At 34.2% G+C, this 14,156-nt stretch overlaps 1 protein-coding gene across 2 annotated transcripts in view; it reads right to left on the reverse strand.

Moving 5' to 3' along the window:
• Positions 1–256: 256 nt before the first annotated feature.
• The window catches only part of TENT5D (terminal nucleotidyltransferase 5D), an 88,805-nt gene continuing 74,905 nt past the window's right edge, over positions 257–14,156 (reverse strand). For both annotated transcript variants that reach the window (XM_003917930.3, XM_021933139.2), the window contains 2 exons: positions 6,833–6,952; positions 257–3,056 (listed from right to left, as the gene is read on the reverse strand). In XM_003917930.3, coding sequence (XP_003917979.1) covers positions 1,869–3,038 — 1,170 coding nt within the window. In that variant the 5' untranslated portion in view covers positions 3,039–3,056; positions 6,833–6,952 and the 3' untranslated portion in view covers positions 257–1,868. The remainder of the gene's footprint in view (positions 3,057–6,832; positions 6,953–14,156) is intronic.

Genomic DNA, 14,156 nt, shown 5'->3' on the forward strand with positions numbered 1-14,156 from the left:
AAATACATGCTTAAAATGTTAGGAGAATGTATCTAGCTTTCAGGCCATTCTTCCATCAGGACTTAAAGCTTCAGGAGAATACCATAAATATTTCGCTTTTTAGGAAAGAAGGAGTTTAAATTCTCAATGGGATCAAAGAAAGTTATAGGAGCACATGGGGTATGAGATATTTCCAAATAGCTTCAGAATTCTGCTACTCAGTATCAAATGCTACTCTGGAAAATATTGAACCCATACCCATGACATCACAATAATAGTCCTTTCATTTCTAAATATTTTATTGTATTTATAAATTATTTATTTGTCAAGAAAGTGGTAAGTCCATAGTGTTTTAAAGCTTCAGGGTTCTGTGATATATAATTCTTTAAAAATATACTGATGGCCACTCGTGCTGTGGTATAAAACATCTCAAAAATATTGGTTATTTGAAAATGCCATATTTGGTGTACTTCTGTCCAATATTGTAGTACAGTGAAGATAGGTTAAGCACAGTCTATAACTGGCAAATTATCAGGATACAACTGTCAGGTCACGTTGTGATAAAAAACATGTGATGGTCAATAAAAACTGAAATGGAAACTCAGAAAAAATCATAACCAAGTGGAAATATTGAAGTTTTCCAATGGCCTGATCCATATTAATTCAAGACAGCTCCCCTTCTGACACTTCAGATAATATTGGTCATGGATTATTTTCATTATGGGAAGAAAATACATTTTTAATCCCACTGGTAGATTTTTCTAGCAGCATACTTGATGTAGTAAGTATATATTTAGATATATTGTAAATATACACAGTTGTTGAATAAATTATAGTGTTATGCAAAAATTCACACAAGGAAGCACTTGAGTGGCATGTTAGAAAATGATCTTTGGTAAAGGCAAAATGGAAAACCTGTTTCATTTAGTTACAATGAAAATATATTAACTTACTGAAATGGAATGTTTCTCAACATAAAAGATGTTTTTCAAATAGGCCACAAAATGGTAAATGCTATGGCTATAAACCTCTGCCTGTTTTTTCCTGTTTGCCATTTACAGTCTCTTTGTAGTAGTAAATGATGATAGAAAGCTTTCACATTCAGAGCTGGTCATTTTCATTTGTTTTAACTTATTTTGAGGGGCAAAAAACCCGGTATCTGATCTCAGTAGTAGTTGCACAGCTGTATGGTATTGTTATTCAAATCCACAAATTAACTAAATGTTTTATTACGTAGATGACAAATTACTAATGTCCAGGGCTTTCCAGAACCATTTTTTTCCAGCATTCCTTTAAACTATAGAAGGATTTTTGTATCCGACCCAATTTAATTGTCAAAAATCGCTTGAAAAGTCCAGGGTTTTAATGTCTTCTGAATCTGTTGCTTTTGAAATTAGGCATTTCTGTTAAGTACTGAAAATGTATTGATGATATTATTCAATAGAAAAAAATAACTAAATGTAACAAAGGAACTGACTGAATATAAAAAATTTGGTACGTCACTGTACATCGTAATTTTAAAACACGAATCTGTCCTTTTATATTTTAGTCAAAGATGCAGGCATCTCTGATATGCTTGTCACAGTAAATTTGAAAGTCACAAGTAGTCAAAAGATTTGAAAATCATTTCAAGAGGAATACAACATTTGAAAGTTATTATAGCTAGTCAACATCTGAAAAACATTTAAAGTGGTTGGTTTATAGATATTGTATTTAATATGATGGCTTAATTGATCAAAAATTATTGGTAACTGCTATTCCATCAACTGTAATTGAAAATAATTGGTAACTTTACAAAAATAAGAATAGATCTTGAATTTTATATTTGGAAACTTGCTTTTAAGTGGTGTTTAATTAAAGCAAAGTTTCTACTGTTGCATGTGTATTTTTTAACCCATACCATTTGACCCATGAAAGTGCAGTGGGTGGTATGGCAGGAAGATAATGGGGGGTGGCTCACATGTTACATAAGTAGGGTACCCTGCCTCAGCCACAAAGTACGGAGCAGGCTGATAAAAGCAAGTTACCTTTTCTGTATTGGGTAGAATATTCAGTTCTCCAAGTACTTTCAAAGCCATCATGGTGATCAGGTGGAGAATCTGTCTTCTTTCATGACGCATGAGACAAACGGTGCTTTCATTCACAACTCCACGCAAGGTCATAAGGTAGTCATACTTGGTCATTCCTTCACCTATGAAATGGTTGTGGAGGTATGATTCAATTTTCTTTTGTTGTTCTTCTATATGAGGAAAGTCAATAAAGAATCTAGAGCACATGTAACGTTCTAGGTTTTTGATTTCTGACATACAGGCTGGTTTGAAGCCATGAACCAGCAAGTTGCAGTACTTCAGAAGGCCACCACCTCTAATCTCTTCAGGTTTCCTGGTAGATATGAGCTTGTGTTGCAAATGCGTCATTGCTTCCTGGAAGTCTCCATACATGCTTTCAGCTACCACAACAGGATAGGACTCTTTGGTTAGCTTGGCATTTTTGTCACTGTAGAAGTCTAACATGGGATCCAAAACAATTTGAAAGGAATCTACACTAAATTCAAACTGCCGTCTGAGTGAACTCACAAATTTTAGTTCTAAATTCTTTCCAGTGTTATTTGAAAGGGAGATGAGACTCCAACAATCATGCCCATTGCAAACCTTGACGAATTTCTGTACGTAAGCCTCTTTCATGATATCTGGGGAGATCTTTTCCTTCTTTACACCTTTTGGTAAAAAGTCAAGTAGACAACCTAGAACTGCATCCTTAACAACCTGAAATTCTTCGTTACTTGGAAGCTCAACACCAAAAATAATGTCCAGATCCTTATAGCTGATTCCATTATGGCTTGCAAGTATGTAACTTGCTATGGAACCATTCAATCTGGCATCTTTAACAATAATTCCTTGCCCTATGAGTTGATCCTTCACAACATGAATGATGTCTTTTGGTTTTACCTCCATTGTGGGGAAATTCCCCTTTCCATGAATTGGAATTACTTCATCTAACACTTGATCCAGTGTTATAACTTGATCCCAAGTGAGATTGGTGAATCTGATTTCAGACATTGTGAAGTCAGTAGATCACTAGACAGCAAGCAAAATATTGGGAAGAAATATGTTAGCACCTTAAAATCAATGCTAAAGCATATAAAAAAGTTAAAAATAGACTTACCCTCAACATAAATCATGATAATATTAGGAAGGAAACTACCAATATATTTAATCATATTTAAATATAAAAGTGAAATAAAAGCCACAATTATTATGTCAAAGATGTTAGATACATTGATGAATGCAAACAGATTTCTCAGGAATTTGCTGGAGTGACTGTTGATACAAAATGGTGGCCTTTTTCAATCTTTCTTCATGTAAATCCTATGATGATGGTATTTCTTTGGCGATATAAATTTTGTTCATGGGATAACCATGATGTATCATTGAGATTAATTATCATGATTTTAAAGTGAGATCAGATAACATGTCTCTGTGTTAGAACCAATGGACTCAATAGCATAGTGTTTACAAACAATATACATAATCTTCAATCCCATAAGCATCAGATCACTCTCTCATATACTTTTCAGTTTCATACATATAACTACTCTTACTTTAAAGAATATTACTGAAGTCTTCTGTTAGAGTATGAGCTCCTTTAATTCCTTAATAAGGAAAGTACCAAATTTAACACCTCTTCTATGTGCCCAGTAGCCCTTTAAAAAATGTTAGTTGAAGGAATGTCAATTTAAAATGAAAAACAGATGAGATTACTAAATTTGTACCTGAAATGAGAATAAGAATATATAAACCCATAAGATTCCTAAGCTTTAGAAAATGTTCACTGTAGATTTGCAATATAATATGCTCAGATAATTTTATAGTTTAGGGAATTTTAGGAAGTTAACATTTTATAATGTATAGTAACACTATAAATGCAAGTAGATATAATCATGTAATTATGTACAATCACAGTGATTACATGGATCTTCAAGTACATTAATAAGCTGTCTAAACAAATAAATCTAGGAAAGTAAGTAACATTCAGCACGGATATAGTTTTGGGGTTAGGCATTTGTTCCTGACTTCCAGAAATAAAAAACAATATGAAGCTTAAGACAGATTTGTGTAGAAAGTATTCATATTTCACCTATCTAAGGAGCTATCAAAACAGAATATAAATATTTGAAGTTTAGTATTATGTACTTCCCTAGTAGAACTACAGCAAACGGAATCATCTTATTTGACATCTACATGGACTAGTTTGATAGTACATGCATTTTGCAAAAGGCCAATTAAGCAACAGCATATCTGTGTTAGTGAGAAGGAAAAATTAAACCTATTCTGTTTCTCTGTATGAAATCCTTAGAAATACGAACTACAGACTGAATATTTATTTTTATTATATGATGAAACGACCCATGAAATAGGATGCTTGTTTTAAGCCACTTTAATGACTGTTTATACAGTTTTATCAGCCACGTGAATATCCAAATCAATCCTTAAAGACAGATGGATCAAACTGACTACATCTCAGGCTTTCAGAATTTGATAACTTATCTATCCAATGAAATGATCTATATAGCATCTTTAGGACACTGGAAAGAGCAAGATGCTACATGAAGTGATACAACATGCAATGAGAACTGGTAATCTTATTTTCTAATTCCTTCTCCTGAAATTATCACTGAATTATTACAAGCTAACAGTTTGTTATACTCAAATTCTCAATCTAGAAAAAAATAGTTCATAATACTGGATGGCTTCATGTAAAGGTTTTAGGAAGAAAAACAATTTACCTAATACACATTTTTAAAATATCACATATAAACTATAACATTTTAATTGATCATACAGCAAAAGTTCTAAAATTCCTTCTTCATGTGCAAATTTGTTTTGCAAATATACATTTTCCTTTCCTTAATGGCAAATTTCCATTGTCAATATCAGTAAAAATTTAAAAAAATTCAATGTTCTAATCCTAGGCCTACAGTCTCCATGTAAATCATCTATGATCTGAAAATAAAGGAAAACATTTATGTTGCTATATTGACATTACTGAAATTACCAAATTCTTTCCCAAACAAAAGTTGACAGGACCTTTATATACAAATAAAACCATTCAGAGACATAACTAAAATAAATCATTGCCAAAATGCAGAATTCCTTGATCAAAAGATATTCTTCAAACCAAGAAATACAAAGCCCTACTTAACATCTTGGATCTGTTCCTAGATACCAGAGAAGGGAGAAGATAGGATTTTGTTTCCCAAACAGAATCACAGTAAGATCTTGCAAAGATAAGAAAGTGGCCCAAAATTCAACCTCACTTTACACCAGGAAAGTGTTGTAGAAAAACTGTCCATCAGTGTGCAACTTTCCAATAGCCACTTAGTTATCTATGCTAGTGATTTCCAAACGTTCTAGTCTTTTCAATTATCTACAAGCTTTAAAAGCACACATATAAAATAGTTAAGGCCTAGCATTTCTTAATAACTACAGAAACAGTGAAGACAACTTGCTAGGATGTGGAGAAATGGTGTCCTTGCATGAGCAACACATTTTTCAACTGTCTAAATCAAGGCTTTAATAATCAGTTAGTTTTTTTTAACTTTTCTCTAGCCATAAATATGAAAGCTTGTTTTTAAAATCAAGTCTATTTTATTGACATATCATTACTAACTGACAAATTCTGAGTTACCATATCACTAACTACCTTTACTGTTATATAAGAAAATGAAAATTATAAATTTTTTAAATTAGCCCTAGAAAAAAGTGTAATTATGATAAAAATTTGTGATACATATACACTCAAACATACATATACATATAGACATATATAAGCACAAAATATAATAAAATACATGTCACAATGGAGTAAATATAAGTGATTTGTACTGATCTGGAATCTATACATGCCTCCAACAAGGCTGACCTCTATTAACATGAATAATCAAGATTTGACAATAATGTTATGCTCCGTTCGGCACAGCTACTGTTCATTTTCACATAATGTACAATATCAATGTGTTATTAGTACAAATTTCAAATATGGCATTAAAGTAATAGGACTTATCTTAATGTGTAGATTATGGCTCCATATTTAATCACATATAGTAGAGTCAATCACCCATGTATCAAAAACAGCACATTAGAAAACTTGTTGGGAAACTTAATTTGAATTTTCTAAATCAAAAGTATGGCTAAATAGAAACTTTGGATGAATGTCATGGTAAAGGTGGAAAAACTGCAACAAAGCCACCCACATTGCTTATAATACTGTCTTGAATACAATCCAACTCTTAGTTACTGAAAGTGTGTTTACTGAGTATGAATTATAAAGCTACATTTTCATGAGTTAAAATTCCAAATTCAAGGTAGAAACTCTTCAATAACTTTCCACATAAACCTCAACAGAAGCACAAAACATGAAATTTCTAATTATCGTTTTCAAAATGTGGAGATCAGCAGTTCACATTGCAGAATATTTAAAACTTCTTTTGGCTCCCTGTCTTCTCCTAATTTACTTATCCTTTAAGCTAACATTTTTCCCATCTAGCCTAACCTATTAGTATGCCTGTAATGTATCTGACTATAGTAAATGCCCAAATCAATACATTGTGGTTTCCATTATTCAACTGGTTAAATTCATCTGGGAATGCAAAGCAAAGCAAGCAATTTGCCAAGATATCACAAAAGATTGTGAATGGATATTTGTATAACAAATAAAATGTAATTGTTCTCCCTATTACAACCCTATGTTCCCTCTGACCATGGGAAAAATAGGAAGTTAGCCACTCTTTACCTGTCTATATTAATCTTAGAACTATATTTTCAAAGAGAATGAGAAAAGATGTCATACTTACATTGAAAGGATTACTTTCAAGAATGCAATATAGTTGAGTTAAAATGATTATTCAGATCCTTCAGTGAAGATAGGAATTTTCGTATTATCACTGAATAAAGTCATAAACCAATCAGAAAAACTGCAAGATAATACAAGCAAAAATAAAGTTAATAGATATTATATACAAAAAATATAATGATGTCCCACAGCCAACAGTCCTGCAAATTATATATATACATACATACATGCATACACACACACATACATACACACAGAAGAAATGATAAAATGATTGCTCTAAAATAGTGGTTGTCAAATTTTAACATGCCTAATGCATGTTAAAATTTGACAACCACTATTTTAGAGCAATCATTTTATCTGTGTGTAAATACACAGATTTCTGGGTCCCACCTCTAGAGTTTCTAATTTAGCAGGTCAGATGTGGGGCCAGAATATCTGCATTTCTAATAACTTCCAAGATGATGCTGATGCTGCTGGTCAGGGAATGACACATTAAGAACTGCTACACTAAAGAAAACTGAGAAGAAATGGTAAAGGAAAAGTAGTCTCAATAGCAGTGCCTAGTCCCTCATATTTTGGCTATTTCTACTAAATTTAAAACATTACATTAAATAATACAGAAAATTCTAATCAAAGTGAATGCGCTTTTAAACCATAAACTTTTGAAAACATTTTAACAGTGCAATATTGTTTTGTGAGCTGGACATTAAGGCTAGTAGAAAGTCTTTCTAAAGCTTGTACGTATTGTGGTCCTAAATCTAATTAGTTCTCTTACCTATAATAAATGATTGTATACAAAAATGAATTCTTGTACTTTAGAAACTTTCAAGTTATATATCCATATATACCTACCTATAGACAAACAACAAGATTTTGGTCAGAATGTATTATATTTCACCAGTATAAAGAAGTATTAAACATGATTTGACTATGGGAAAGAGGTATTAGATATTTTATTTGACATATTGCATTTGTTTCCAAGAGAAGATATTAATGTCTGTGAGAAATAATGGTTCAGTATTTAATTAAACAATTATTTACTCATAATCAACCATTATCCCTTTAAAATACAGATACCTATTTCAGAAAAAATAGTATTTTCTTATATCAAGAAGAAAAGATGATACATATCAAATAATATCAATTTGATGTTTCCATGCTGTGTTCAATAAGATTGTAGAATACCCTGAATAGTATACTGCAATAAAAAAACTATAAAATAAAGTGTTAATCATCTCACAGAAGTCTCTTGCATTGTTTTCACTCTGTCAAAAGTAAAACTTATATTATTACTTTAACCTAAAAGAAAACTACCATTGGTATTTTACTCATTCAATACTGAAAGGAACAACAGTAAATAAAATACTGATTTTGATACTTGTGAACCAATAAGCCAGGTAAGGTCAGACAGAGCCCTCACCCAGTCATTAACTTTGTGTCTGGCTCCATGATGAAAAATGTAAGATGTCTACTGTTTTGTCATTTTGCTCTTCAAAAATAAAGTTGTGATATCAGTTAACTAGTTGGATGCTCAAATCATATACTTTTAATAATTGTTGGGAAATACAGAGGGAGCTGTAAAAGGAATAAAGCATTAAAATAGCTATGTAGCAATAAGAGAAACCCTTTTAACCAAATTATCTTAACAGTGAAATTTGATTTTCTTTTCAACTATCAACACTACAGATATCTTTTGTGCTTGTTTATTGTGCTAATCTAAAGCAAAAGGATACCAAAGATAGTAAAAGGCAAAGCAAGTGAGTTGTTTTAAATGGTTCAAAAGTGATCTCTGTACCAACAGAGAGCTCTAGAGCTTTAATTGCCTAATTATAGAGAAAGCTAGTTAAAAGCAGAAATGTGTTTCCAATAGTCCTTATTGTATCAATAAGAATGAGACTGATAAAGAAAATGTGGCACATATACACCATGGAATACGATGCAGCCATTAAAAAGGATGAGTTCATGTCCTTTGCAGTGACATGGATGAAGCTGGAGACCATCATTCTCAGCAAACTAACACAGGAACAGGAAAACCAAACAATGCAGGTTCTCACTCATAAGTGGGAGTTGAACAATGAGAACACATGGACACAGGAAGGGGAACATCATACACTGGGACCTATTGGGGGGTGGGGGGCTAGGGGAGGAATAGCATTAGGAGAAATACCTAATGTAGATTACGGTTTGATGGGTGCAGCAAACCACCATGGCACGTGTATACCTATGTAACAAACCTGCACGTCCTGCACATGTATCCCAGAACTTAAATTATAATAATAAAAAAAAGAATGAGATTGAAAACAAATGTACTTTTAATATACTTTGCCTTGAAAAAGTCATTGATATTTTGCAGTTTTCTCTATATATCAAAGATTTCTCTAATTTTTCCAGATATCTTGAATCTACAATAATTGTACATATTTTCTTTTCTGAATGTCTACTAAATATAGTAGACATTCAGAAATTCTATTTAATAGATACCCATATAACTTTGAAGTAATTCTTAGAATAGCCACCAAATTAGAATATATGCCCCTTTAAAGGGAGATATTATTCCACAGAATAATTTAGATTATAGGCTATGGAAAACTAGTAGTAGGGTGTAAAAAAATAGAGGTACATATACTTAAAGTTGATCCCATGTTGTCCACCTCATCTTTAAATTAAGATTCCTAGTTGCAACACCTTAAGGCAGATGCTTTATCTATGGTTGTAACACTAATTTATTCCTGTAATAGCTAAGGCTTTAAAATGTGTTTAAAATAAAATGGAAATTAAGAAGTTGAAAAGAGCCAGTTTTTATTTTCAATTAGGTTCATTAGTTTTTTGTTCCACTAACATCTGGATAAGTTTTGCTTACAAAAGAAAGAACTAAATCTGTGTTTAGAGTCCAATTGTAGATTCAAAATATTTAAAGGAACTTTGTTCTCAATAAAAGATAGCATTAACATTAAGCTCTGTAGACAACATATGAAGATCCTTTTATAAATACCATAATCAGAATATGTTCATCAGTTGTTCTAAATAGGCAGCTACTTTATCATCTGTTCAAAATATATATCCTGAGTAAAATTTGTTGATTGATTTTAATAATATGTTAGTCTGTCCCTCTTTGAGGACTTCTGTATTAATGCATTACATTAAAAATAATTATAAAGCAATCTTGAAACATATTTCAGGTTAAAATCTGGCAAAGGATGAAAGTTTTAAATCAAAAAGTATAACAATTTAAATGAAAAACTGTTTTACATGTTTCCAATGTTTTTATCTAGGTAAAAAGTATAATATTTAGTTTATCTCTGTATTGTTGAATTTGGAGTTGTAATCTAGATGTGTGATATTGTAATAGCCAAACACAACAAATTTAAATAAGTATGAGGAAGTCATAGTAAGACTAAGCTATTTGCATGCATATATTAAACTTTTATTATTGTGTAATTATAATTTTTATATGATTGACCACAATACTTGAATTGCACAAGAATACTTACATCACAAAATACTGTATCATTTATGCTATAATACATTGTGGATGTTAACACTGTTGATGTGCTGAATCTATAGCATTCAAAGTTTCAGAACGGAGTTCTCAATAACTGTTCACTTATATAGTATTAGTCATTTTCAAATTTCATTCCAAAAAATGACTCACATTACTATAGATAATGCTAAAACAACTCCAATTTGGGTCAATTCACAAACTTATTTTAGTTGCAATAAGGTTCATATACCAAAACAATACTTGCAAAAATTCACTTGTCCAGGACTCTACTAACGAATGTGTTCATTTCCAAAATTTATAGCCACTCACAAACGTACCTCAGATAATTGTGAAGCTTGAAAAAGAGATGTTTATTTTTAATTCTTAATTAAAAATGTCTTTAATTATATTTAAAATGAAGTTATTTCACGCACTTTTAACTACTATATATGGGGTAATGCTCGGAGATGTATGTAGGCAATGTTTTTCAGGGTTGACCCATGCTAGGAGGAGGAGAGCTTCAATTTATCTTGTACCAAAAGATGACGGGAGTGTTAAAGATTTTAGTTTCTATTCAGACCTATGAGAAGGCAGGCATATACTTTCCATGTTAGTGCTATTTATATCCTGCTCTGTCATTTCTTTTTAACTTTATGATCATCGCTTTTAAAATACTATGCTTAGCTCCATTTCCCTTCTTTTGTTTGTTTGTTTGTTTTGTTTTTTGAGACAGAGTCTTACTCCATTCCCCAGGCTGGAGTGCAGTGGCGCGATCTCGGCTCACTGCAACCTCCACCTCCCAGGTTCAAGAGATTCTCCTGCCTCAGCCTCCTGGGTAGCTGGGATTACAAGTGCCTGCCATCATGCCTGGCTAGCTTTTTTATTTTTAGTAGAGATGGGGTTTCACCATGTTGGCCAGGCTGATCTCAAACTCCTGACCTCAAGTGATCCATCTGCCTCAGCCTCCCAAAGTGCTGTGATTAGAGGCATGAGCCACCATGCCTGGCCTCCATTTCCCATTTTAAGAGTCAAAGTGTTCTTACTGACAGAGATTTACACAAATTCCAAGTTTCCTGTCATTTGATGTATAGAGAAATAACTTCTTGAAATTCTTACATGTAGGTGGAACCATACTACAAGATCCTTGACTTAAGAGGCTTAGGTGAAAGATTCATTGGAATAATTAAAATAAACATGCTAGGCATCTATAAACATGAAGAGAAAATAGCATACAGGTCCCAAAAAGGAACAGTTCTCAATTTAAGAGCTTAGTGCGCAGAAGCTTTCCCCAGGCTAAACTTCTGAGAAATCTTACCACATTCTTCTCACTCTGCCCTAACCCAGATAAATACAATTCTTGCTGTGTTCACTTGTTTGTATTGCTATGGCTGTTATCTATTGCTTCTAAGGATAAAAGTGTACACTGTTATAAGTAAATGATTGCCTGGTTTCTTTCAGGTTTAGCATCATTCCCTTGTAGTGTGGCAGCAAGAGAGAAAAGTTAGGCAGTTAGGGTGGGTCCTTGGTAAAACTCCTTTAAGCAGAGAAACAGCCTGAAAAATCAGGCTGCAGGCACAGATAAGAAAACTTGCACAAACCTCTGGCCCACTCAGATAAACGAACAAGGCCCAACATGGAAATGCCTTTATTCTTTGTGCCTAAGATATGCCCACAGCCACTTTAACAAGGGAACAAGGCTCAGCATAGAAAAGCTTTTGTCCTTTGTATAACCAGCAGGCTTCAAGGAAATAGTCTCTTCTCCTTTTGTGGGCATATACACGGTGTGTTCTGGTGGGTTCTGGTGGTCACTTTCATTTCCTTCTCTGGACAAGCTTTGGACTGTGAGCCCAGTCTCTATGTATCATCACTTCAGCTCCTGATTGGTCCCAGGGCCAAGCTTTCACTTCAGCTCCTGATAGGTCCAGGCTAAGCTAAGTAGCCCCTATGAATCATCACTTCAGCTCCTGATTGGTCCCAGGCCAAACTAAATCACACTTTCTCTAAGCAAGCCTACAGATTAAGCATATTCCTTCCCTTCCCAGTCCATAAAAACCCTGGACCCCAACCTCATGGTGGGCAACCAATTCTGGCACCACTCTCTGCTGCAGAGAGCTTTTTTCTTTCACTTATTAAACTTTCGCTCCAATCTCACCCTTGTTTCTGCGCTCCTTAATTCTCTTGGACATGAGACAAAGAACTCCAGGTACTATCTCAGACAATGAAGTACTGCTACGTATTTTGGTGCATTGGCAAAAATACAACATATTTTACTGCATTGGCTGGGAAGAAAGGGATTCAGCTAAAGGATAAGAGCAGACCATTAACTCTTTACTTTCATTTCCAAGGCTTCTTATCCTAAGTATTTTTTCTCTCAAGAGCAAACAAAAACAGTGGGTCCCTTTCAGCCAGTTAAAAATGAATAGTGTGGCTGCCAGCCTTAAGACTCAGGGGAAAGGCTTGCTGGAGAGAACTTTTTCAATCTCCCTTTGCCCTCACATGTTGAAAATGTTGACTCTGTTCCAATCCAGTTTCCTTTCACAAAGGACCTAATGTCACGTGAGGCCAGAAGGAGGTCCTCGGGGCAACTGAAGGCATCTGGCTGAGGCTACACTTCAGTGTTACCTGGAAGCCCTTGGACTAACTCCTGTCACCAACAGCCCATTAGGGAATTGGCACAGGGACTTCCAGTCTTTTTCTATCACATTTTCCTTCTTTCTTTTTGCAACTATCATGTTTCCTATCCCTGCTTTGTATGCAATGTTGTAGATGTTTTTGCAACCTGGGGATATAGTCTTATTGGGCAAAGTCAGCTGGAGCCTTAGGAATGTAATTCAACAAATTATTGTCTCTGTGGTTTCCTTAAAACGGGGGATTCCAAGACCTGAATCTGAAAACCTATTTATCTCCCAACAGTAGCACTCAATGGAGTTAAACAGGAAGCTATTTCTCCCCAAGCAACTATCCCCCCACTTCATTTAAGCTGTTCCTTTTCCCATGTGAGAAGCCAGCACTGCCCAGCAGAACTAAAATACTTTTCTATGAAACAAGTTGATATGGTTTGGCTATGTCTCCACCCAGACTTCATCTTGAATTCCCATGGGTTGTGGGAGGGACATGGTGGGAGGTAATTGATTCATGGGGGAAGTCTTTCCTGTGCTGTCCTCATGATAGTGAGTCTCATGAGATCTGATGGTTTTAAAAAGAGTGTTTCCCTGCACAAGTTCTCTCTCTTTGCCTGCTGCCATCCATGTAAGACGTGACTTGCTCCTCTTTGCCTTCCAACATGATTGTGAGGCATACCCAGACATGTGGAACTGTAAGTCCAATTAAATCTCTTTCTTTTGTAAACTGTCCAGTCTCAGGTATGTCTTTATCAGCAGCATGAAAACGGACTAATACACAAGTTAATTTTCTTCTGCTGGGAGACATACTTTAAGACAGCCTATCAAGCCCTAAAACTCTCTAACTTTTGTCAAAGTTTTTATCTAACAATTCAGACCTTACAGCACCATCTAGTGGGATGGAATTTTTTTCCTTAGGGAGCCTTGTCAGCTCTTTGCCCCAAATTTCTAGTTCCCCAATTTTTTTCTCTCTTACATCCCTCTATCAGTCATCAGGCCCTGTACCCTATTTGTAGTCAGAAAAACTCCACTTTCAATAGCCAGGAGGAAGCCATCCTGGTAAGACAGATTCCAGCCTTGATGCTGCCCCCATCAAAGGCAAAACAGCCATTCAGTCTTTGTGTTCTTTTAAGGCACATGCTCTGCATATAACTACACTGGCATTTAAACAAAAATGGGATTTTATGTTTGGAAGTCAATTGGTGCCATTCTCTGGAATT

Source organism: Papio anubis, chromosome X (assembly GCF_008728515.1).
Source record: "Papio anubis isolate 15944 chromosome X, Panubis1.0, whole genome shotgun sequence".
In the NCBI taxonomy this organism is placed as follows: domain Eukaryota; kingdom Metazoa; phylum Chordata; class Mammalia; order Primates; family Cercopithecidae; genus Papio; species Papio anubis.